The sequence below is a fragment of the Ascidiella aspersa genome, chromosome 5 (genome assembly GCF_963924565.1).
Source record: "Ascidiella aspersa chromosome 5, kaAscAspe10.2, whole genome shotgun sequence".
Taxonomy (NCBI): Eukaryota; Metazoa; Chordata; class Ascidiacea; order Phlebobranchia; family Ascidiidae; genus Ascidiella; species Ascidiella aspersa.
Window position 1 is genome coordinate 23,161,302 of NC_139451.1, and position 22,433 is coordinate 23,183,734.

At 37.7% G+C, this 22,433-nt stretch overlaps 2 protein-coding genes and 1 pseudogene across 2 annotated transcripts in view; 1 reads left to right on the plus strand and 2 right to left on the minus strand.

Moving 5' to 3' along the window:
• Positions 1–352: 352 nt before the first annotated feature.
• On the minus strand, positions 353–11,373 carry LOC146145475 (gamma-interferon-inducible lysosomal thiol reductase-like). Its single transcript, XM_083390581.1, has 7 exons — positions 11,236–11,373; positions 10,815–11,003; positions 10,396–10,473; positions 9,025–9,123; positions 5,436–5,585; positions 1,749–1,817; positions 353–610 (listed from the first exon to the last, which is right to left on the minus strand). Exons 1-7 carry the CDS (start codon positions 11,347–11,349, stop codon positions 521–523), a joined length of 789 nt encoding a protein of 262 aa, XP_083246707.1. The 5' UTR covers positions 11,350–11,373; the 3' UTR covers positions 353–520.
• Positions 11,374–14,027: 2,654 nt separating this feature from the next.
• On the plus strand, positions 14,028–15,666 carry LOC146145476 (uncharacterized; annotated as a pseudogene).
• An 850-nt stretch (positions 15,667–16,516) lies between these two features.
• The window catches only part of LOC146145477 (uncharacterized), a 40,327-nt gene continuing 34,410 nt past the window's right edge, over positions 16,517–22,433 (minus strand). Inside the window, exons 31-36 of the mRNA XM_083390582.1 lie at positions 21,765–21,901; positions 20,440–20,684; positions 19,783–19,916; positions 18,894–19,041; positions 17,074–17,208; positions 16,517–16,669 (exon numbers count right to left, since the gene is read on the minus strand). Coding sequence (XP_083246708.1) covers positions 16,517–16,669; positions 17,074–17,208; positions 18,894–19,041; positions 19,783–19,916; positions 20,440–20,684; positions 21,765–21,901 — 952 coding nt within the window. The remainder of the gene's footprint in view (positions 16,670–17,073; positions 17,209–18,893; positions 19,042–19,782; positions 19,917–20,439; positions 20,685–21,764; positions 21,902–22,433) is intronic.

Consider the following 22,433-nt stretch of genomic DNA (forward strand, 5'->3'; position numbering starts at 1 on the left):
GCGCTAATGTACGTGTACGAACAAAAGGGCCTGAAAATCAGGCGGTTTAACTAAATTTTCCACCTAAAAAAATGTTCGTTTCTGGACTTAAACTAGATCAAATGTTTGTATTCGTACCTTTGTTGTTTACAGCTCATTACTACATGTGCCCTAAAATTGTCCATGTCACTAAACTGTAAAATTGTCCATGTCAGAAAGCAGTACAACCTTAAATGTTCTTCATTTAGGGTCATCCTGCTAAAAAACAGTTGGCAGAAAACTCGGATTTACAGACAGGTTTAGCTTTTCATACACACGCCAAAAAGCGACGCTATCGGTATATAAAGTTTGGTTCAACAATCGTGGCTGTTTTTATTGCTTCGAATCTCACAAGGTAAATAATAATAATTCGCGCACGAAAAAATTGCACAGTAAAAGGTACGCGTAGAATGCTGCAATCTCTTGATAATTAACAAAGTGCCGTCGGGCTTCCGAATTTCGATGTGATTGGGCAATCGGTGCAGGTCGAGCCTCATCCCGTTTACAGGCGGTTGTCCCTGGATTTAAACTCCAACTTTTCGGAGATCCTAAGGTAGGCTGTTGAACTCTTGCATTCGTCCGGTTTGACACCCTGTAAAACTGGCGTTGGAGCACGAAATCCCAAAGCAGCGGGCAGGCGTGAAAAGTTGGTAAGCAATGTGTCAGCAACGCGCTAAGCGGGTTTTTTGACGTGGTAATCAGAAAACTTGCGATTGCCATTATTTAAATTATATATTCGATCTTATTAAAGACAGCCCTAGTATTAAGATGGTCAGAAAAAAGATTAAGTAAAAATTGCAGAGTGAAAACCTCTGAATCACCACACATTGATGTTATTTTGACAACAACCAAGCATATTTTAGTACTTTCCTTCTGATTTAGATTTCGCAAACACTGCGAATATATTTAAAAAGGTTTATCCAGTGGTTCTCAACCGGGGTCCCGCGGCACTCTGTGGTGTCATTTAACGCTTAAGGGTGCCGAAAGATATTTCAAATTCTTTAAGATTCCAATTCTTGCTCTCTTGGTAAGCTTTGTGATGCAATTTTTTGTGTACGATACAAATATTAACAAGGTTTTATCAACCTGGTTGCTCAGTTAATGTGCTGTTCCAATCTCGGTTTTTGTTACGTTACATTTAACCACTCAGCAAAAACACGAGCAAGGATGCCGCGAACCATTTATAATTCCATTAGGGTGCCGCAAGCCAAAAAAGGTTGGGAACCACTGTAATTGGTATTTGTATTAAATGTTATTTTGACAACAACCAAGCACAATTTTAGTGCTTTATTCTGATTTAGATTTCGACAAACGCTGTGTATTTATTTAGATACGTTTATCAGTAAATATTGTAACGAACTAAATTGTCGACTTTAAGATTTACCCTGTAAAAATGAGATTTTTTTGAGCTCTCATTGGTTCACAAAATGGGGTCCGCTCAACTCTTATAATTTATTGCCCATTTTCGTAACTATGAGGGTTTGCTATCAATATTGTAAATCATTTGGCAATGTAGCATAGGTAGTTTATGTGTAATAAATTAAATTTAAGAATAATTATTTGCAACGCAATGTTTTTGGATTGATTGGATCACCGATTTACGCAGTGACGTTTGTGCCAATTTCATTCGACAACAATTTTAAGTCATAAATCAATCGTCCATAGTTTGGCAGACTCTCAAAGCACGTTTACGCATCTGATGAAAACGTCCATATGCTTAAAAGTTTTACCTGGTACGTCTCGCATATGAGAGACAGCAGGTCGGTGCTTCCGGCAGCCTGAATTTCGTCGGTGTGCACCTAGACGTTCAAAATAAATACAAGGTAAAAACTAGGAAGGACGTAGTAGTTTACCACACGCGAATAATTGTTTAATGCAAACTTGTACGTAATTTTTTAGGCGAAATTATAGCATTGAAATATTGTAATCTGTACTAAAATTTTAAAGAATAGCCTATACTGGGCTTATTTTTACTTATAAACAAGATAAAATATTTAAAACTCCCTTAAAAAGAAAATAAAGTAAGATAAACGAAGCACACAATTCAAAATGGCATACTAGTATTTTCTGACAATGTACTAGAAATAAGCACATGTCTTAGAAATAAGCACGTAGCCCTGTATAGTGTTAACAATAAAAGAAACTTTTGAGTTTAAATGTTTATATACGCGTCAGCGGAACAGCGATCGACAAGAAAAAACCTGCTGCCAATGATTTGGATTATATAAAGATACACCCCTGCATAGTGTATTTTGAATTGATATAATTAGGACCTGCAACGGTAGCTGGCGATTTACGTATTTTCCGCTAGAAGCCACGAGGGATACACTGCGAATTTACGCGCGTTCACCGAAAACGAGTCCGCGGCTCGATTCACCGGAACACGTCACGCGGTGACGTCATGAGAACTTGGTTGCCGGTGTGCTGCGGTGCCGCGCGACCGTAATGGCGTGACACGGCGCGATTTGGAAAGCATACCGGCGGGAAACGGTATAAGGCCACGGTTGAAAGCGAGCCGAAAGGCATGTGAGTTTGTGTACTGGCGACCGCGGCACCGTAAAGAGACTAAACAAGCGCGCCTGCGGACGAATTAAATCGCAACCGAAAGCGCGGACGGCTAGGTGTCCCGCGCAGGTAGGGCGCAACCTAAACCGGCACCGACGGGCCATTAGGCGCCCGCATCCCTTCTGCCCTTCTGGCGAAAGCCGGATACTAATGGGGCAGTTAGCGGGCGCTCGGATAACGATAACTCGCCATCGGTTTTCGGGGGAGCGGGGCTTCCTTGTGACATCACAAACATCGCGTGCCGCGTCCCAAAAAGTGAGTTCATATAGACGCTGCCGTGAAGGGGCAGGGCGGGGTGAAACGAATGTGTGTCGCTGCCGTTTAAACTTAGATTAACTTTAAATTATCGTCGCGGCACAGATTTCGCGCTGGACTTTTTTTCAGGTTATTTGTAAACGAAGGCGCGTTTTCAGGTTATTGGTAAATTCTTACCATCGTGGCGGGAAAATGCCGACGCGAGTGCGCGGATGAAATGCGACAGCCGTTTAAATTTCGATTAACTACAAAGCCCGTGTGCGATCACTTGCAGAATTCGATAGTCGAGTATCGCGAAACGACACTAACGCGTTTGGCCAGGAAATTTGACAGCTGTCTTGTTGGGCAATCGTCGAACCGGAATAGGCTGATAACAGGTGATCAAACGGCAAACGTTGGCAAATTATTGAATGACAAAGCCTTACCATTTGCAAGCCATTCGACTTTTTTCCGACGCCAAACTTTGGCGTGAAAATTCGAATCGACTAACAAAGTGTAAAAACGCCACTGTATGAAGAAATATATTTTCCTCTGACGTTTTGCCCTAAAATGGCACACACACGTGGCCTTGTATAACGTTAGGGTTCTGTCAACAATTTACTGGTCGTGTTATCATATGTCACGAGGCAAATGTCCAATAAGTCTCATACTGCTGCGCATTGTCAAAATGCAAGTTAACGTAAAAGCCTAGGTTTAATGTTGCAATGATGGGATTCGGGTCAGTTGTTCTGTTAAAGAAAATGTTTCTCTCTATGGCCGCATTTGTGAAACGCATGTTTTCTGTAAACCGGTAAATTACCGAGGATGATAAAACAAGAAGTGGTGATTTTCTTTGGGAGCCCAAATTTTTCAAATTTCTTGTAAATATTTTATTGGACAGTAACCAAAATTATTGTTCGAAGTTCCACAAAAATATATTACATGAAAATATATGGTGGCAAAAATATTTAAACAGTCTAACGTTTTATCCATCGTCGGTCGCCATTTTGCGTGACAAAAATATAGCATCAGTTTTGACAAAAAAGAATAACTTTGGCAAATAAATGCCAATTGGTATTTTCCTCCTAATTTCTATATTTGTTTAGTTCACATTTCATTGAAGACTATCTATCTATAGCAGTTTTTTAAACAACATAATGCCGAGGAATAACAACTACGATCTGTGCACAAGTTTTTTTAGGTATGTTTTAATCCAACTGGGTGCAAGAAAGTTCTGTTATATTACCGAGTTCGAATAGGTTATAACCAGAGTTAAAATAATTTTGATTTCATATTTAATTTTTTATTAAAATTCATATAGCTGTCGAAATGATTTCGGTGAGGGCATCCAAAAACGTTCAAGGTGATTCTCGATATTTTCTCATTTTTTCAAGCGTCATATCTTCAACCGTCATTGTCAGTTCATCTATATTACAGCTATGCGAATTCATTGAAAGTTCCGAAACTGAGTAAAAAAAATTGTAAACTGAGTAAGGAGAGTGTTATATCCACAGTATTGTGCCAAGCATACAACTTTCTCGAACGTATAGTGAATTTCGTTTGGCTTGAGCGGATTACATAACTTCTCGGAAATATTTCGTGGGAGACTTGTCAAGGCCAAAATCGCGCTGCTATCGAAACAGCGGCGATTGCACGTCCAGATATCGGGTATCGGTTGTGATCCTATACAGGGCGGCGTGTATATCGCCATCATCGTGTAGGCAGGTCCGGCCATACAGTGGCGGAAAGAAACAGGGGAAGAAGGAAGAAAAGCAGGGGCTTTTGAAGTGGCTCGACGGGCAAAGCGGCCCATAATTGGCCCTGTGTGCGAAGGTCGCGAAATTCCGGCGATCGATAAGGCCGAAAGTGGACACTGATCTGCCGACAATGCGCCAGTCGCTGAACAGATTCAATCAGTGCAAGGAGGACAACAGGGAGCTGATGGACTGACGCACGCACAAATGCGACATAATCAAAATAAAGAAGCTAACAGCAGAGTCTCGTCTACCATAACAGTTTTATTACCATTTAACCGCCGTTTTTTATTTTGGCGAACGCAAAATCGCGCCGCATTCAGGCCCTATGCACTGACCCTTTTTTGTGAAAGCATTATCGACGATTTGCCCGAAGATGAGGGAAAACGCCTACACCGCAATGGTGTAAATTGGTATAAAACGTTAAGTATCAAGCGAATGTTTAAAACCTGTACTGGTCCCAACGGCATGCAAAAAGAGGCTCAAATTTTTCTTTCTGACTTTTTGGGTTTGGTTTAACTCGTCAAGCAACGCCAGTGTTGGGTCGAACAAGTCCACGAATGTATGTTAAGGCCTAAAAAACGGAGAGTATATCAATCGTTTTGTACAACTAAGTGTATCTATAGGGTGCGCGTGGCAAGATTCTTATACTGTATAGATCGAAAATCAATTTTGTATCTATGTTAATAGACAACACAGCGGCCGTGATAAGCTGACAAACAGTCGCTTGAATGACCGAGACCGCTCCGACATCTGATTGTATCCGACGCTCAAAGCAGCACTGTCAAAGCCACACGGTAAAGGGTAAGAAAACATCGATTTCAAAGGACAGTCGTACATACGGAACGACCATCCCCGTCTTACCCCATTGATGGTCAGCCAAGGCACCCAGTTGAGGGGGGGCTCGAGGGCCTTGGTTTCGACTCCGGACGCGTAAAGCAGTTGGCTCCCCTCCTCTTTCTCAGAGCATTCGTTGATTGGGTTCCACTCGAGGACGTTCGAGTCTTCGACGCACTAAAGCAAAACAAGGTACAGGATTTGAAACCCGAAAGCGTATAGTAGATGTCAGTGTTGTAAACAAGTCATTTTAATATGACTTAAATCCAAGTCAAGTCATTTTTTAAATAACTGAAGTCAAAGTCAAGTCATTGAAAAAAAAAACGAATTCAAATTCGTTTTTTTCAAAGCCAAGTCGTATTTAGTAAACAACAATTCCCAGTCCAAGTCATCTGTTGCACAAGTCAAGTCCGATTCAAGTCATTATTTGAGCAAGTCAACTTGAAGTCACGCCCTTGTCATAAAAAGAAACGCTAAACTTTTGAAATTGTAAAACTCGTAAGATTATAAGCAATAACTAAACTATAAAATAAGAAAAAGCACCATATAGCAAGAAAATTATTTCATGTGTAAAAATTAGGAAAAATAGCTCAATTTTATAAAAAAATGCTTAACGAAAACACTTAATTTCAACCCAAGTCATTTGGTTAAATGATTTGAGTCAAGCCAAGTCATTTGTCGAAAAGACTAGAGTCAAATTAAATCATTTGAAAACAGTGACTTAAGTGCACTTAAGTCAAGTCATTGACCTAAGTCATTACAACACTGTTAGATGTTATAAATATATACATACTTCACCTTAATAAAAGCGTGGTCATGACTAAAACACATTCAGAATTGCGTTGTTCATTTGTTAAACACAAATGTTTTTTCAATACGGTCGTGAAAATAGGTGAAACCATTTATTGCAATGAGAAACTTCAAGACGGTAATGGCTCACTTAAGACTCAATACATCTTGTACACACGTTACACAAAATATACTGACAAGCGTGCATACCAGTGTTAGTCGCGCGAAAATAGAGTGGCACCTTAAGCTGTGTGTCAATGCCTAAACTCACAAGACAGGAGATTACTAAAATTTATCTGATTTTTTATATGATTGACACCGCAGTTCTTACTGATACGGCATTGTATTTCATAATTCGGTTTTTGCTGGTATTTTTTTCTGTGCAACGAATCGACAACGGTACACAGATCAAGCCTCTTGATACGAGGGAAAGCAAGTTACATGATGATACAGATACAAATTGATCTGCTCGGGAAGAAATAAAAGTCAAAACTATTTCTTTCGGAATTTGTGCGCCGAACGGACAGCGGATCTCCTCAATCCTATCGCTGTTCACAATAGAAGGTTCATCAGAGCTGCAAGATTTTTGGGACTCTAAATGCTTTTGAGATAACATATTCCAGCGAAATTGTGATCACTTAACCTTAACGTAATGTATACTGCCTTTAGGCGTGACCGGAAATTTACCTATAAACATGCTTTGTATATTGCACTTAGACAGACCACCTAGTGTTATCAATATATCGCGGCGAAGACGCGGTTTTTAAGGCAGGACTTCAAAAGCTTGGGCGTTATAAGGCGGTCGATTGGAATATACGGATCACAGCATTGAGTTAAAATGCGCAGATAAGGAAATGACAGTGCTTGAAACGGTAGCCAAAGGTAAAACACATATAGTTGTTATTACGGCGGCTGTAATTTGGGACAAAAAGGTATACGAGGGCGCCTGGTATGACTTTGTTGCAATGGGTCGTCGCGCGTAAGTGATCGAGTGTGGAATCATTATGTAAAATCAGCAAGTCGAACGGGACGGGCTGTGTTTTTAACCGGATTTAAAACTTGCACACTCGAACTTGCACACTCGATGCGCAAGATGAAAAATAGCGATGTCACCAACAACGAGAGCTTGAGTTTTCTTTCTAGCTGAGTGCCTTTCAAATATTTTGCTGTAACCATCAATCTAAGCGCAAGTTACAACAGCTTTCTAGCAAGGCAGTTTTTTGACACTAAAAAAATGTTTCGCTCGAAGTAAACAAAACGTAAAATAGCATGGGTGTTTTGTGGAATCGAGCGTAGTGGTAATATAATTTTCTTGGCGCCAGAACGCAATGCTACTAAAAAAAGCTAGAGGCAAAGATGTCAGAAAATGAAACTTTTTAATCTTAGACATTTCTGCAGTATTAAATAAGGTGAAAAAATGCATACTGCAGAATACGTTGTTACGAGGTCGACACGGTCTATAGTTGATCACACAGTTTCGACGTTATGTCACGTGATCTTTCTCAACTTCCGGGCACTGTTTTCATCGTGACAGTTCTGAAGATGCGCATATGACACCAGCGCGGTGCGAAGCTTCGAAAAGGGACCATACAAGTTTCCAAGAAAAACAACGCGCGCTCTATCCTTTAAGTTCAATCCCAGGGCGAATGGAGGGGTAAAATAAACGGTCAACGATCAGGGGTGAATGATGGGCGAATGATTCACTTTTAATTCGTAGTAACAATATCGAAGTAAGACGTAATAAGAATATCAAAGCCCATACAGGTTGAAAAATGAATAAAGAGTTATTCGAAACGTTCAAAATGACACCTACTTATTTATGGGCTTTGATATTCTTATTACGTCTTACTACAACCTCCAACCATTATGCTCCAAAAAATATCGAAGTACATACAGAAGTTAGTGTCACTCTAAACGTTTCGAATATTTGTTAAAAAACAGATATTGAAAATAAACGTTTAAAAATGCTACCGATTTTGAAAACGAAACGTTAAAAATGTTACCTACTTATTTATGGGCTTTGATATTTTTACTACGTCTTACTAAAACCTCCAACCATTATGCTCCATATTTTTAAATCGTCTTTCAATAATTCTAATTTTTTTGTTAAACATTTTTGTTTATTAAATTGGATCGGGAGATAACGTTTGTCGATTTCTAGACTTTGCATCCTCTACACTTTAAGCGCGAAGGAGTTTTTTTTAATCGCACCACATATATTTAAAGTAGATTATGTGCAAGTGACAAAAATCTTTAAATATCGTGACGAGTATGGGTAAGATGGTAGGGTATACATCGTGTTTGCGTTTGGGTGAATAGAAAGGAGCGTTCTGTCGTATAGGAGTGAAGTAAACTAACCAAGTTGGTTTACATTATACTATAGCGTTACCTAATTAGCACGCATCCCGTTAGCAGGGTTATCGGCAAATTTTCTCGCTTGTAGCCAAAAAGCGTTAATGTTAAGATATTTTAATTTATGCGATGGAAAGCGTTTCTGGAACTTTCGTGAACGCACAACACGTCTAGTACGAATCAGCCTTAAAAATGCTACAAGAGACACAAACCTAACGACGAATCATAGAGACAAGTCCAAATAGACATTTGCTTTTCACGCAGGTGCTTCACTCACATAAACGCATAAAGACACAAAACACATTGCTCGTTGGGGACCCCTGGCGGTTATTGACCTTTTAATATCATTCCGATCGGTGGCGATTCCTCTTTCGGTTGAATTATTGAAATTGCACAAGCGGTTGTACTATATATTCGTTTTTGCCCGGTGTTTTAAATTATTTTTACAAAAATATGATTGTAAAAGCTTGAGTACCGTTTGTGCTGAACCAACCACATCCGGGGAGCCCATCATACAATCAATGACGGGAAGGTAGATCTCAGTCTTATTGTGAGCGTACTGAATCACACAGTTCTGCATAAAAATAAATAAAGTGTTATAATACCTGTGAGGTCGCCTAAAGCAGTGCTTCCCAACCAGTGGATCGCGACCCACCGATTAGTTTAGGTAGGTCGCGAAGCTATTTCAGGTGTGCCCCGAAGCATTTCTAAATGTTACATTTTTCTATTTGATCAGGAAAATATTGCATCATAATTACGTAATATTTATGCAACCATGTAATAAATAACAATCCAATATCCAAGATCAAGTTTCGCAATAATAGTAAATTGTATGTGTATGCATTGTTTCTTTTCTCATTAATTTGTTTTTCATTCGTTTAGTCATATCTCATTGTGGGTCGCACAATAAAACTTGCATTAAAAGTGGGTCGCAAACGGAAAAAGCTTGGAAAGCACTGGCAAAAAGTGCGTCACGGCTGGAATGACGGCAAGAAAAGGATATCGACTGCTTTTACGTCAGTCTACAAAAATGCCAGTTTCATGATTGAAGTTAGGCAATTGATACCATATTTTTGGGAGCTTAAAAGCTTGTCTGTCTGTAAACTACATGTCCCTAAAAGTAAAGTCCCATTAAACGACTAAATCATATTTTTGTGTAAAGTTCCCATTAAACGACTAAATCATATTTTTGTGTAAAGTTCCCATTAAAAGACTAAATCATATTTTTAACGAAAACAGTCTTATTGCATCAGTAGAAAAACTAAATCATGGGTAGCAATCCAGGGTTCTAGTCATTTGAAAGTTAATTGTTTAAAACTTACAAATCAAAAGAACAGAACAACACAGCAAGGTTAAAATAGAAAAAATGTCATGTTAACCAAAAGTAACACACTTGTTTAAGAAACTAACTACATCTGGTGTTAAGTGGAATAACCTTCATGAGAATGGGAACAACCTTAATGATAAGGTTTATTAATTAAATGCTATGAACACTTCAGTGGGTGACACAGCAAACACTGTTATCTTCAGCTATGTGACGCAACCTATTGTTATAGTTGTGAAAATGTTGCTAATTGAAGGACTTTGACACAGTCCAAAGTGCAGGTGAAAAATCTGCAACCTTGCAACACATTCTTTTAATCAGTTTGCTGCTGCAGTATGTAACCCTTTTAGAGTTATTTTTATCTCTTTTTTTTTCTCATATATTTAAAACACTTAAAAGTTGCTGACGATTTGCCAATTCAATGCATATATTTTATAGATTAAAAAGTAAAAAAATAATTATAAGTTATCTGTTATCCTAGTAAACCATCTAGAAGGTACAACATATAAGTATAGAACTAACCTGAATAATATTGCCAATGCATTCTTGTTTTCCATGCTGGCAATAAAAATTGTATGATCCATCTTCTTGTTCTCTCCACTGCAAACAACAAAAAATTATAAGATAAAGCTGCTTCCTGCAAAAAATCCAAACTCATCCAAAAGTGTTCATAAATACAAAAAAATGTAATACTTATGCTTTGGGTTAGCTAACCTACATAAAATGTAACAAGCCATCAATAAACGTTGACAGTATACCAAGACAAATATACTTTGGAATATATTTTTTAATGCAAACATAGTAAGTATATAACTATAGTTTAGATTATTTTTAAGTGATGAAACATAGTAAGTAAATAAACAAAATCTGTACAAAAAAACAAATACAATTGGCAAATTAAGCCAACCAGGCATGAAGCCCTTAGATAATTAATTAAATACCACAGCCTTTCCAAAAGGTACAATCCTGCTTTCCATAATTCCAGTATCTTTCAGTTTCAACCATGTGGGGTAAAGTTGAGTTGTGATAAATCTAATGGAATCAGGACACAAGGACTCAAAGTAAGTGCCAACCTTAACAGGTTCGGCAGATTTTGTAGGGTAAAGTCTGTTGGCACAGTTACTCAGCACCTAAAAAAGTATATGGTAATTATAATATCTTATGTTATGTGCATTCGTAATTTCGATCTATATATCACCAATCAGATCTGTCCAAGTGGGTAAACCTTATTTTTGTTAAAACAAAGTTTAATATTGTAGATAGCATATGTTTATTTATACACCAGAACTCACAATTTCTTACAGGCATTTACTCGTACATATAAAATCTAAACACTGAGAAAAACAAATTTACTGCACTTACCCCACATTTTGTTGCAATTTCTTCAGTTTCACACCAGAATCTCGGAGCGATATTGCAGTCATTAGCGGTACTCAGCAAGGCCAATGAGGCAAAGATGGCAGCATAATAAAACATTTTATTTGAGATATTCCTGCAGTTGCTTATGTTACAGAAGTAAGCAAATAAATACTGATCAGTTTAAGATGCACCAAATTTTATTAAAACAATTTAATATGGGTAAAAAATTAAGGAATCTACCCGGAACTAAGACACTTTATGTAAAATTTAGATTCCATGTATAAAAACCTAAAAATACACTCTTGAAATTGGTACCACTGAAATCCCGACAATGCAGTGTAATTGATTGTCTTGCACATTATATTCAAGGTCCTGATAATCATGAACCCTTGCAAATATTTACAAATCGTGATATAGCACTTAATGTTTTACTGCAATAACTTCTCCAGGTACCACTATACAAACATTGGATTAATTGTCAGACAGCTTCTCTAAATGTATGCGTCGAAGGCTGTTCTGTACTGATTAACTAACAAAACTACCAGCTACATTTTATTTAGCGCATTCTGAAATCAAAATTACTGAAAACAAACATATTTTTTCCTGCAGACTACAAAATATTTATTTGTTTGGCTTCAGCCTAAATAAACCTTTTAGAAATGTCTATCCTTTCACTTTTCCCCTTGTGCTATTTTCTTTAATAAACCTGATCAGCTTAGTGACTTCTCGTTTATACTCGGCTATAATTTTCTTTTTTTGCAAATATTTCCTGTTTTTGTTTATAATTCAATATTCAATCAGATGTTGTCAAGCAATAAACAGCTGACAAAAATGCTTAGACACGGTTACTAGGCAGTTTTCAAGTTACGTCACAAAGCGCCGGAACAGGAAATTCGGTTGGTAGTGGTGTGAATAAAAGCAAAAAAGGTTGTTTTTTTGGTTTTAATAGTTGAAATTAAACGTTCTATTGGAAGATCCCAGGTTGGGAACTGCTTACTAAAGTCACTGCTAGCTTTAAAATTCTAAATTTCAACCAAGTCATTTATTTGTTTTAAATGTAAGTAGTCATAAACACCATGTTAAAATTCTTACAAAGGTTCCGTTCTTGGCACATTTGTCTATAAATACTAGCAGTAGCGAGTTTAGCGATCAGTAATTTCAAGTTTGGACTGATTAGCGCAATATGGTAACAGACGCAAAAGTTTTGGTCACGATTTAGATATGCACCATTCAATCAATCACGCTAGGCTTATGTTAATGATTAAGGTTATAGGGCTATAGGCTGAATAAATATACGTTGGAAAAAATATTAAATAAATATCTACCAAAAAAGAAGAGCAATTGAACAAGTACCTAACTATAAGATAAAACGTAGAGTAATCACGCATTCTCTGTATACAATTGGAACGACTAACGACTATCTTTCTTCGTTAACAAAAACTCAACTTAGCTGCGGCCTTTTTTAAAGTAGGCCTACACTTAATTATTACATGTGAAATTCGTAATATCGTGAAATGACACAGCGATTACGACGAAAATTATAACCTTCCAGCAAGTAAATGGCACGCAATACCTACTCCTGTGTCTAGAAAATGCACATGTTAGATAACTGATGGTTTAAAATGGCAGTGGCCTATTACTTTGTCGTGTATATTAGGGTGAAATAACAAGTTAAAAGTTCATAAATTATTGTTTTTTTAGAAAGCGTGCCGCAATATATTTTTCACTTTTTTTTAGCTTGCCGCCAGCTAAAAGAGTTTTTTACCAGATTTTTTTACACCTTTGGCTCAACAGAGATTTTTAGTCCGCAATTGCCAAATTTCGCAAACAAGTATTAAGTAAATAGGCCTATTCATTTTGGGCGAAAAGGTAAAATGCACATTACTATTCTAGCAATGTTTAGGCCTTGTGGTGTAATAGCTGTAGGCAAACACGGCCAGTTTCAAGCAAAAGTCGCGTTTTCGTTTACCCGCGTGTAAAACTTTTCACGTTTTTGGTCATTTGTTGAAAATAATCGGTGACTGGTCCTGGTGGTCGGAGACGCGCATATATCCTGCGCTTTGTACGCATTCGACCAGCCAAACAATTTAACTTAACCCAGCCGACGGCTCATTTTAATAAAACTTTTAGGCCTTAACGTTTTTTCTTAAATTACACTAGTATACCATTATTACCAATTCCTATATTCTTGCCAGCTTGTCAAAATAAGGATATTTAACGCATTCTTTCAAAAGAAGTCACACTTTTATATAACATAATTATAATAATGTATGATTTCATTTCTGACCAGGCCCTACACGACACTTCAAATAATTAGCCTACGTAATATAAAAACGAAAAATAATTAATGGCAATATATGAAAAAGTACGAACCACAGACCGACACCTGAAAAGTATAGGATAGACATACGTACAAGGCTTGCCAGAAATGCTTTTTTGACAACAAAAATCACTTTTTTTAAGAGTCTAAAATAATTAATATACGTTTTATCGAAACCTTTTCTGCCTAAATATTAAAATAATAAATTATTTCATTATGGGACATAGTTTATAAACATTGTTTGCATGAAATTTTATTGCACTTTAAGGTGAGCACGCGTAAATTAGAACACCTGATATTTTAGCCCATTTTTCGATATATTGTAAGTACTAGAAGTTAGATTTTATAATAAAAATCGGCAATATGGATGTTGTGAACGTGCTATGTAACTCATATGGCCACAACACACTAGTTGTTTTGAACCCCATGAGAGATTGATACTATAATTGTGATTTTTTTATCATACCGATCAACCATGAAGTAGTAGGTTATATTGAAACGAAGGTAAATGTGTTTTAAATATAAAAATACATTTAATTATTTTTGACTTTTTATCAGGTTTTTACGAACAGTTCATAAACAAAATTTTAATCTGACAACCCTGCTACGGACCGGTAACCAACTCCTTGAGGACCGGTACCGGCGTTTGCCGACCACTGGTTTACTACACATGCGAGGTACGTTTTTGTGTCTGCGGGCTAATACAAGACACCAACAGAAAATATAGCACTTTCAGCCTGCAATCCTAGACTATACTTAAAATATGTCATTCCTGTCAGGCTTATATTTTCCTGTAAATGGCTAAAGCAGCTTAATTTATAACCACGATCTGAAAGAGCAAACTGCTTCGTTCTGTGAAATATTAAGCCTTTATTTCTGTCAGCCTAAAGTAAACCGTAAACGCAACAAAAACCTTTCAATTTCCTTTTTTCTACATTAATTTTTCGTCGATTAGGGCGTAAGACCACATCACTGACACAAATGATTCATTGTCCTCGGCTGCTGTGTTTTAAATAATGTCCTGTTGAAGTCAAACTAGCAGGCAAATTCGCTTCTTAGTGTTTATTTTTATTAGATTTAAACGGAGAGTATTTTTTTGATTTATTGAATGGAAACCGTGCTTCCATCGCACGAAAAAACCATGGGACGCTGGTGCAAGTAAGACATTTAATGTACCCAAAACAACCCTAATTCGAAGAGTAAAAGGAACAAATGTGGCAGCGGTTGATAATAAAAAGATATTAGGACGTTTTCGAAATCACAAGAAGCCCAATTGGTCCAGCATGTTCTGATTCTTGAAAGTAGATTGTTTGGGATCACCCGAGTTGATAAAAAGCCTTTGATCTAGCTTCAAGAAAACAACATTTCCCACCACTTCAACAAACAAAAGGGTGTTGCTGGCGAGGACTGGCTGCAGGGTTTTCTACAACGGAACCCCACGTTAAGTTTGCGCACACCTGAAGCCACATCAGCAGCACGTGCCAGAGGTTTTAATCGTGTAAATGTGAAGATATTTTTCAGTATTTTACAAAATCTAATTGATTTAGCCCATAATCAACCACACCAAATTTTTAATGTAGATGAAACCGGCATCATAACAGTGCAAACAAAAAGTTGAAATATTTTCTCTGAAAGGTAAAAAGCAAGTTGGAATACATCTGCAGAAAGGGACGTATTCTGCACAGCAGTTATATGCATGTCTGCAGGAGGCAACCATGTCCCGCCGTTCATAATATTTCCCTGCCAACGAATGAAGCCCGAATTGTTAGACATCAAAGGCCAGTAGATATCTTTCCACTCCCAAAGGCATGTCAAGAAAAAAACAGAAATGCGAAAATCACGCAAAAGAGGATGTGCCACCGTGTTAACAAGTTCTCCCTACAAGAACACTTTGGCAGCGTATAAGTCGCCCGTATCTAAGCAGTTATTCGTGAGAAGACAAAATACAAATGTAAAGACTCCATCCAAGCAAATTACAAAACGAAGGAAGCAAGCTTCGTGCAAACGTGCTTTAACAGAAGACCCAGAGTGTTTTTACTGCAACGAATTGTATTTTCTTTCTTGTACAGGCGATGGGTGGATCCAGTGTTCCCAATGTAAACGATGGGCCGTGAAGCATGCAGTGGATGGAGAAAAGAGGATGGCAACTTTGTGTGCGAATTTTGTTTGTAAATTGTGAATGGTGTAGTCAAGGATGTCATATTAACTGTGTTCTGTATATAAATAAAAGTTCGTGCTAAAAGTTTCTTCTGGTGTAGCTATAGTCTATATTTTGGTCAAATATCGTTCTAGTAGACGCTGGTTAACTTTGCCCCTAGATGTCGGGGTAAAGTGGACTTTCAAGGGGTTTGAAAAACAGGCGGTAAGATTTTAACGGGTACCCTTTTCAAACAAATAATCACGTGTAAATAGAGATGTGGTATGCCACTTTTGGTAGAATACGATAAACATTCATTTTTCAAAAGAGGGGGTGAACCCTGTCATAATAGGTCGTAAGGGGTTCGCTTTACCCACATTTCCCCTAATAATCGGATGTTGCGTTGAAGTTGTTTAATGTTTTGTTTTATTTTGCATTATATTCTTTCAACAATGAATTATGCATACATGCATGTTTTAGTTTTGGAATAATAAAGCCTAAAATATTTTATTAAATACTTAAGAAACATAGGCGCTTTATGGGGGTAGCCATGAGCTAGTGCCCCCTTCCCGTATCCGCCCCGTTGTCCGAGTATGACAGTTCATTTCGTTTCAAGCTTTCATGAAAAAGCATCAAAACAACAGTCAAAAATGCAGGTTTTCTTGTTGAACGAAAAACGAACACAACGCAGCAACGGAACCGTTTAAGAAATATGTGTAGGTATGTATGTACAAAAAAGTTTACACAGAAGAGGCGTCGAACAAGACGGACACACGCGACAGACGTACAATGTCGCACAGGTAAAGCACGGTGTTAGTTTCTTTAGCTCATAGCTCCAGCTCGGGATAAAGTGCGCGAGCGTTAGCAAGGACCGTCATTCTAGCCCTGGGATGGTAGTTAAGCACGTCTTGCAGCCCATCCATGGTCAGGCTGAACACGTCCACGTAAGTACGGGCACGCAGCGAGCAGGGTCGGCGCACCTAGCAGAATAAGACGTGCCGTTTGTCTGTCTGTCTGTCTGTCTGTCTGTCTGTCTGTCTGTCTGTCTGTCTGTCTGTCTGTCTGTCTGTCTGTCTGTCTGTCTGTCTGTCTGTCTGTCTGTCTGTCTGTCTGTCTGTCTGTCTGTCTGTCTGTCTGTCTGTCTGTCTGTCTGTCTGTCTGTCTGTCTGTCTGTCTGTCTGTCTGTCTGTCTGTCTGTCTGTCTGTCTGTCTGTCTGTCTGTCTGTCTGTCTGTCTGTCTGTCTGCTTTTAGTCACATCTTCCTACAATAGCAAATCATTTGGAAAAACGCGAGTGATCGAAAAAATAGTAAGAGACTTTTACCCAGAAAGTTTGCCTCGTGAACCAACCTTATTTAACCAGGTCTCTTTATAAGTAACATTACCTTGCAGAGAATGCTCTCGCACAGGAAATGCTCTCCCTCCATAACCAGACGTATCGGCACCTTCTTTCCGCCGACACGCTTCATTGCCTCGGCCACGCCGTGGTTGACAACGTACATCTCGTTCCGAATGTCACCCTAAAAATGAAAGTCGATCATTTGGGTAAAATTTGCAATTTTAACCAAAAAAACTCATACCCGGGAGCCCAGGGATGACCTGAGCATCAGATTTTTTTATGCTGGTATAGTAGGTGTTGTCGTATATTATTTGGCCGGAATCTGTTTTCAAATGACTCGACTTGACTTCAGTCTTTTGGTTTAAATTGAATTGAGTTAGGGCTATTGGACGAATTACTTTAATCATACTTAAGTCATTGAGTCAAATAACTTGTTTTCTTACACAAAAAACAATTAGCTGGTCATATGTTTAGTTTTTGTTACTTTTTAGATGAGTTATTGCAAAAGTCATTTCGGAATAGTGATATAAGTGTACTCATGCGTTCGACCTATATCAAAAAGACCCTGTAGGTATAGACGACGACTTTTGTTTTTTGCAGGGTGCGAAAAAAAAAGTTTCCGCTTAATACGACGTCAAAAAATGTCCAGCAAAAAGATACGTTTATAACGTGAAGTAACTTTGTCTAACTTTTGGTATTCAATACTTCCGATGCTCAATAAAAGCGAAAGAAATTGCGTCTTGCATTTTAGACAATGCCACTTGAAGGTTCAATCAGTCTCGTTACGAACATCGGCCTTTAATATGTATTTTACAGGAATAATCTCTTTATTTAGAGGGGGGGGGCGAGTACCCCAAGTTTTGTTGGGGAGCTCGGAGCACCCCCTAAGAATCGCAAACTTAACGCCTGTAAGATGACACGCGATTTCAGTTACCGTTATGCAATACAAAATTTATTTTGATTTGTGCAAAAATTACCGCGATATGAATTTTCCAAACGACGTCATTATTATATTGTAATAAGCAAAATTGCCCAAATTGGTAGATACAAGGGTATGATTTGCAGGGTGGTAGGAAATTTGCTCTTGCCTTAGAAAATCTGAATAATTATCTGGTATTTTAATAAAATATTTGCTAAGAAATTTTGTTCCCAGGTAAAAAAACTTGTAATCCAAAAAGTATTTTGTTATCGGATCGGCACCAATACCATCTTAGCATCGAACGAGTAGCGACACTCACACTAAGCATCGTGTATCGGCTTCGATCCGATATTTGTATTATCGGACATCCGACATGACGAGCGTTGTTTATTTTCCATATTTTAGCCTACAGACCAGACTTGGAAAACTAGATTTATTTTAGCTTTTTAAAATTAGATTAGAATTAAAATTAGATCATTTCGGTTTTTCAAAACTAGATTAGAATTAGAATTAGATCATTTCGAGTTTTCTCAAATTAGATTAGAATTAGAATTACCGAATTCTTAAAAAAAATCGAGTTTGAACTAGAATTACGTTTGATTATTTACAATCAATTTCATTTATTTCGAGAATTATTCTAGTAAGAGTGTGAATGGTCAATATATTTGTGCTAAGTTCGATGTCTTTTAGATTAACATATGTTTTTCAGACTGTAAAAATTAAGTTCAAACATAAGAGATTTAATTCAAATTATTTGTTTTGACTAAGAGACTAAGAATGTCGTTGGACAAAGTAGCATTTTTGGTAAAATCCGAATTATATTAGAACTAGAATTAGAGCGCACAAGCAATTCACAAAATAGATTAGAATTAGAATTAGCCACATTTTGCTCTAATTCATTGAATTAGAAAACTAGAATTATCTAGTTGTCCAAGTCTGCTACAGACCTGCAGGCAGATGTAGTCGCCTGGCATGTAAGCAATCGGCACGAAGGCCATGCAAAGGTGGCGAAGGAAATTTTCCGGGCAGCCGTGGAACAGCTCGATGACGTCGATTCGCTCCCGGCAGATCTGAGTGTAGATGTCCGCCCTCAAACTGAAAATAAATTAAAAGTAGACCTTTATTGTCGCGGGATGCATGTGCTGTTAGGCAAAGAATGGGACCTTTTTTGCTATTGTTGGTCTTTTTTGCAGACATTAATTAACTGGCGGTCGCAGGTAGTACAAAAAATTATTGAATGTGACAGGATTTAAATCATATAGCAGTGGTTCTTAATCTGCATGTGGTTTATAAACGGGGAAATTATATGGGTGTAATTTTGACAATAACATTAGGGCCTATATTTGAACACTTAAGCAAAAAAGAAAAATTATATATTTTATATTTTAATAATAATTGAGCTTTACTATTCTAATATTTTTTTGCTCACAGTTTATGTAGCAAGGTTTCGGTCGTCCGTCATTACTGTATTCAAGGAAAGTATTTTTAAAGGAATGTCGTTGCTGACAGACAAGACATTGTGAGGGACCGCAACTATTTGATGACCGTGAAGGCCCTTTAAAAGTAAGTCAAAACAACTTAAAAATAAAATTTTGGCCCCTGGGTGCCATCGGCATCGTTTTGATAAATAACTAATCTCAGCTTTCCAAGAACGACAAGCTATATTTATATATTAGCAGTTTCTTTTTGTGAATATATTTAAGTCACATGTGTAAAACACGTTGAACCAACAATGTTGCAAACAGCATAAAAACAGTTCAGAGTGGTACTCCAACTACCCAAAGGCTAAAAAGCAAAAATAAATGGTTTTCGTTCGCGCAAATATTATTCTCATACCTGAAGGAGAGATCTGGGAACAGGTCCATAACGTTGACGCCCTGATTTTTCATCCACATGTAGTCGTAGTACTGGACCACGTGGTTATACAGCTCCTTATCGAAGTTCAGATCAGTCATGTAGCGTTTGACCGACTGAAAACAACAACGGGGTTCAGACATTTCACGCAGTTTCTGACTTTCCTGCGCTCTTTGTTTATTATAGTACAATTATGAAAACATACTTTTGTCAATTGTTTTTACAATAAACCTATAAAAAGAATATTCGATTAAAATAGCGACTAACTTGGAAAAAAGAAGCGCATTTAGGAACCATTTCAAAAAAACAAAACTTAGTCATTCGATGCATTTTTCTGTGCACAGGTAATTTTAACGATGTCAAATGAAATACGTCTAAAGGCGGAGTTTTGGCTTCATTTAGTGTCGAAATGCCAACTTAAACAGGAGCACAGGTGAAATAAATAAATAAACTTTAAACAAGGCATTAAGGAATGTTTTTCGGATTTTCATTTTAATTAAATAATACTTTTAACTATATTTCAGGTATATAAAAAAGTCGGTCTAGGTATCCGTTGCCAAAAGATGTCAAAATTAAACTCGGTGGCGGTCCGAAAAATCAGTCGATCTCTAAAAAAAGCAAGAAAAAATGCAAACTCACCGATACGCTCTGCTCGTACCACACCCGCAAGCTCTCGTCATTGGCCAGCGTGGCGGCCACCATTCCCAGCACGTAGCCAATCAGAAGCTTGCCCATCACCATGACGCAGCAGGAAAAGAGCATCTCGCCCTGTTCGAGCGGCGTGATGTCACCGTAACCGGTTGACGTCATCGTTGCGACGGCCCAGTAGAGGCTGTCGACCCAGGGAAGCAGGTTGAAGCCGAAAATTCCCTTCACGGAGTACTCTGTGAAGATCGATTGGAGTTAGGTGTCTTGGTGGTTTCTTTTTTTGTTTTTTTTAGTATAAATTCAACAGGAGTATATTTGTACCTGACGCGAGTAGTTTTAAAAAGTTTGGTAATTTTTTTAAGGCTAACACAACTAGATTTTAAAAACTTTGACAAATTTTTTTGAGGCTAACGCGAGAATAGTTCTTGAAAAGTTTGGTAATTTTTTTTTATAGGCTGACAAGAGTAGTTTTTAAAAGTTTGGTAATTTTTTTAAGGATAACATGAGTAGTTTTTACAAAGTTGGATTAAATTTTTTTATAGGATAACACGACTAGTTTTTAAAAAGTTTGGTAATTTTTTTTGGTAAAAGGACAACACGAGTGGATTTCAGCAAACTTGGCAACGCGTTTTCCATAACCTCATAACAAAAATACGCCGTTAAACCAATCGCTCTGGTCTCGACAATTGCAAAAAAACACAAATGCTAGAAGTTAGTCAAATCACTGATTAGACAAGCGTTAAGTGCGCAAAGAGAGTGTCATTGAATAGCTAAACAATATTCGAAATAGCCTCGTAAACCAGTGGTTATCAACCTGAAGACAAAAAAGTTTTCGGGGGATCGCCACCTTATTATTGCTAAAAGAAATCTATGTTGCTTAAAAATCGAATTTAAAAAGAAAATAAAAAGTTGACCGGCTAAAACGATTTAAATTAAAAATAAGCAACGCACTGAAAATATTGTACATCAATCAAACACCTAACCCAGTGGTTCTAAACCGAAGTGCACCCTTGGGTGTCATTTCTAATGCCCAAGGGTGCCGAGAGATATTTGAGAATCTTTAAGAATCTGTTTTTTTAACTCTTATACTTTTTTGTGTAAGATTAAAGTGGAATAAATCCAAATATAACTCCCTATATGTTGTGTAGAGTTGATGTGTGTTGTTCCAGTTTGATATGTGACATTCTATAGTGAATTGCCTCTGGAAACATCTTATATGGTTGCCACAATCTATTTATTATTTCTAAGTGGAGCCATTAGCCAAAAAAGGCTAAGAAACACTGACCTAACCGTTCAGCGTTTTATAAATAGCTGACCTGCTACCGAAGATGAGGTCCAGGACAGGGGCTTGCACTGGCTCAGGGGGCAGGCGATAACGTACCAAACGCTGCCCAGGGCGTTGATGCAGAAGAACACGGTCAAGATGAACTTGTACACGCGGAAGAACAAGGCCCTGAAAACGCGCGAAAGTTTATAGCAGAACTTCTTGCCGTTGTTTGTGGTTTGTGAGCAAAGTTAACAATTGACTTGCCAAGTTGATAACTAGACGATTTTGATAGAAATATTGATTTCAGAATTCCCTGCGTAATACACCGAAAACCATCGCAGAATCACCGAATATGTAGACCTATATGATGCCAGCGGGACAGACTAGAAAAACAACTATAGCCTGTAGTGAGGTTCGAACTCACGACCTCCGATCATAGCGGGATTCCCTGCGTAATCTAATTTTTATTTTTCACTTTAATACTTCTAACTTTATTAAACATTTTATCTCAGTATAAACGAGAAATGCACCCGATCTTGGGGCGAACTTGCAATTTTATCTTAATTTAATCTAACTACGAACGCATTTTAGTCCAAACTTAGTTTTTTGGGGTGTTTCAATAGTTTAGGTTGGGGGAATGAAAACCTTATATTTAAAAAAAATAATAATTTGAAAACGCTGAACGCTGAAACAAGCTTAGTTGTCCAAGTATAATTGA

Excerpts from the sequence above, each read along its gene's own strand:
- LOC146145475 (XM_083390581.1), bottom strand. The coding sequence starts at position 11,349 with ATGTTTTATTATGCTGCCATCTTTGCCTCATTGGCCTTGCTGAGTACC. Across the intron at positions 5,586-9,024 it reads TGGTTGGTTCAGCACAAACG|TGCGTCGAAGACTCGAACGT; the intron begins GTACTCAAGCTT and ends GTTTTGCTTTAG. Across the intron at positions 611-1,748 it reads TCATATGCGAGACGTACCAG|GGTGTCAAACCGGACGAATG; the intron begins GTAAAACTTTTA and ends CCAGTTTTACAG.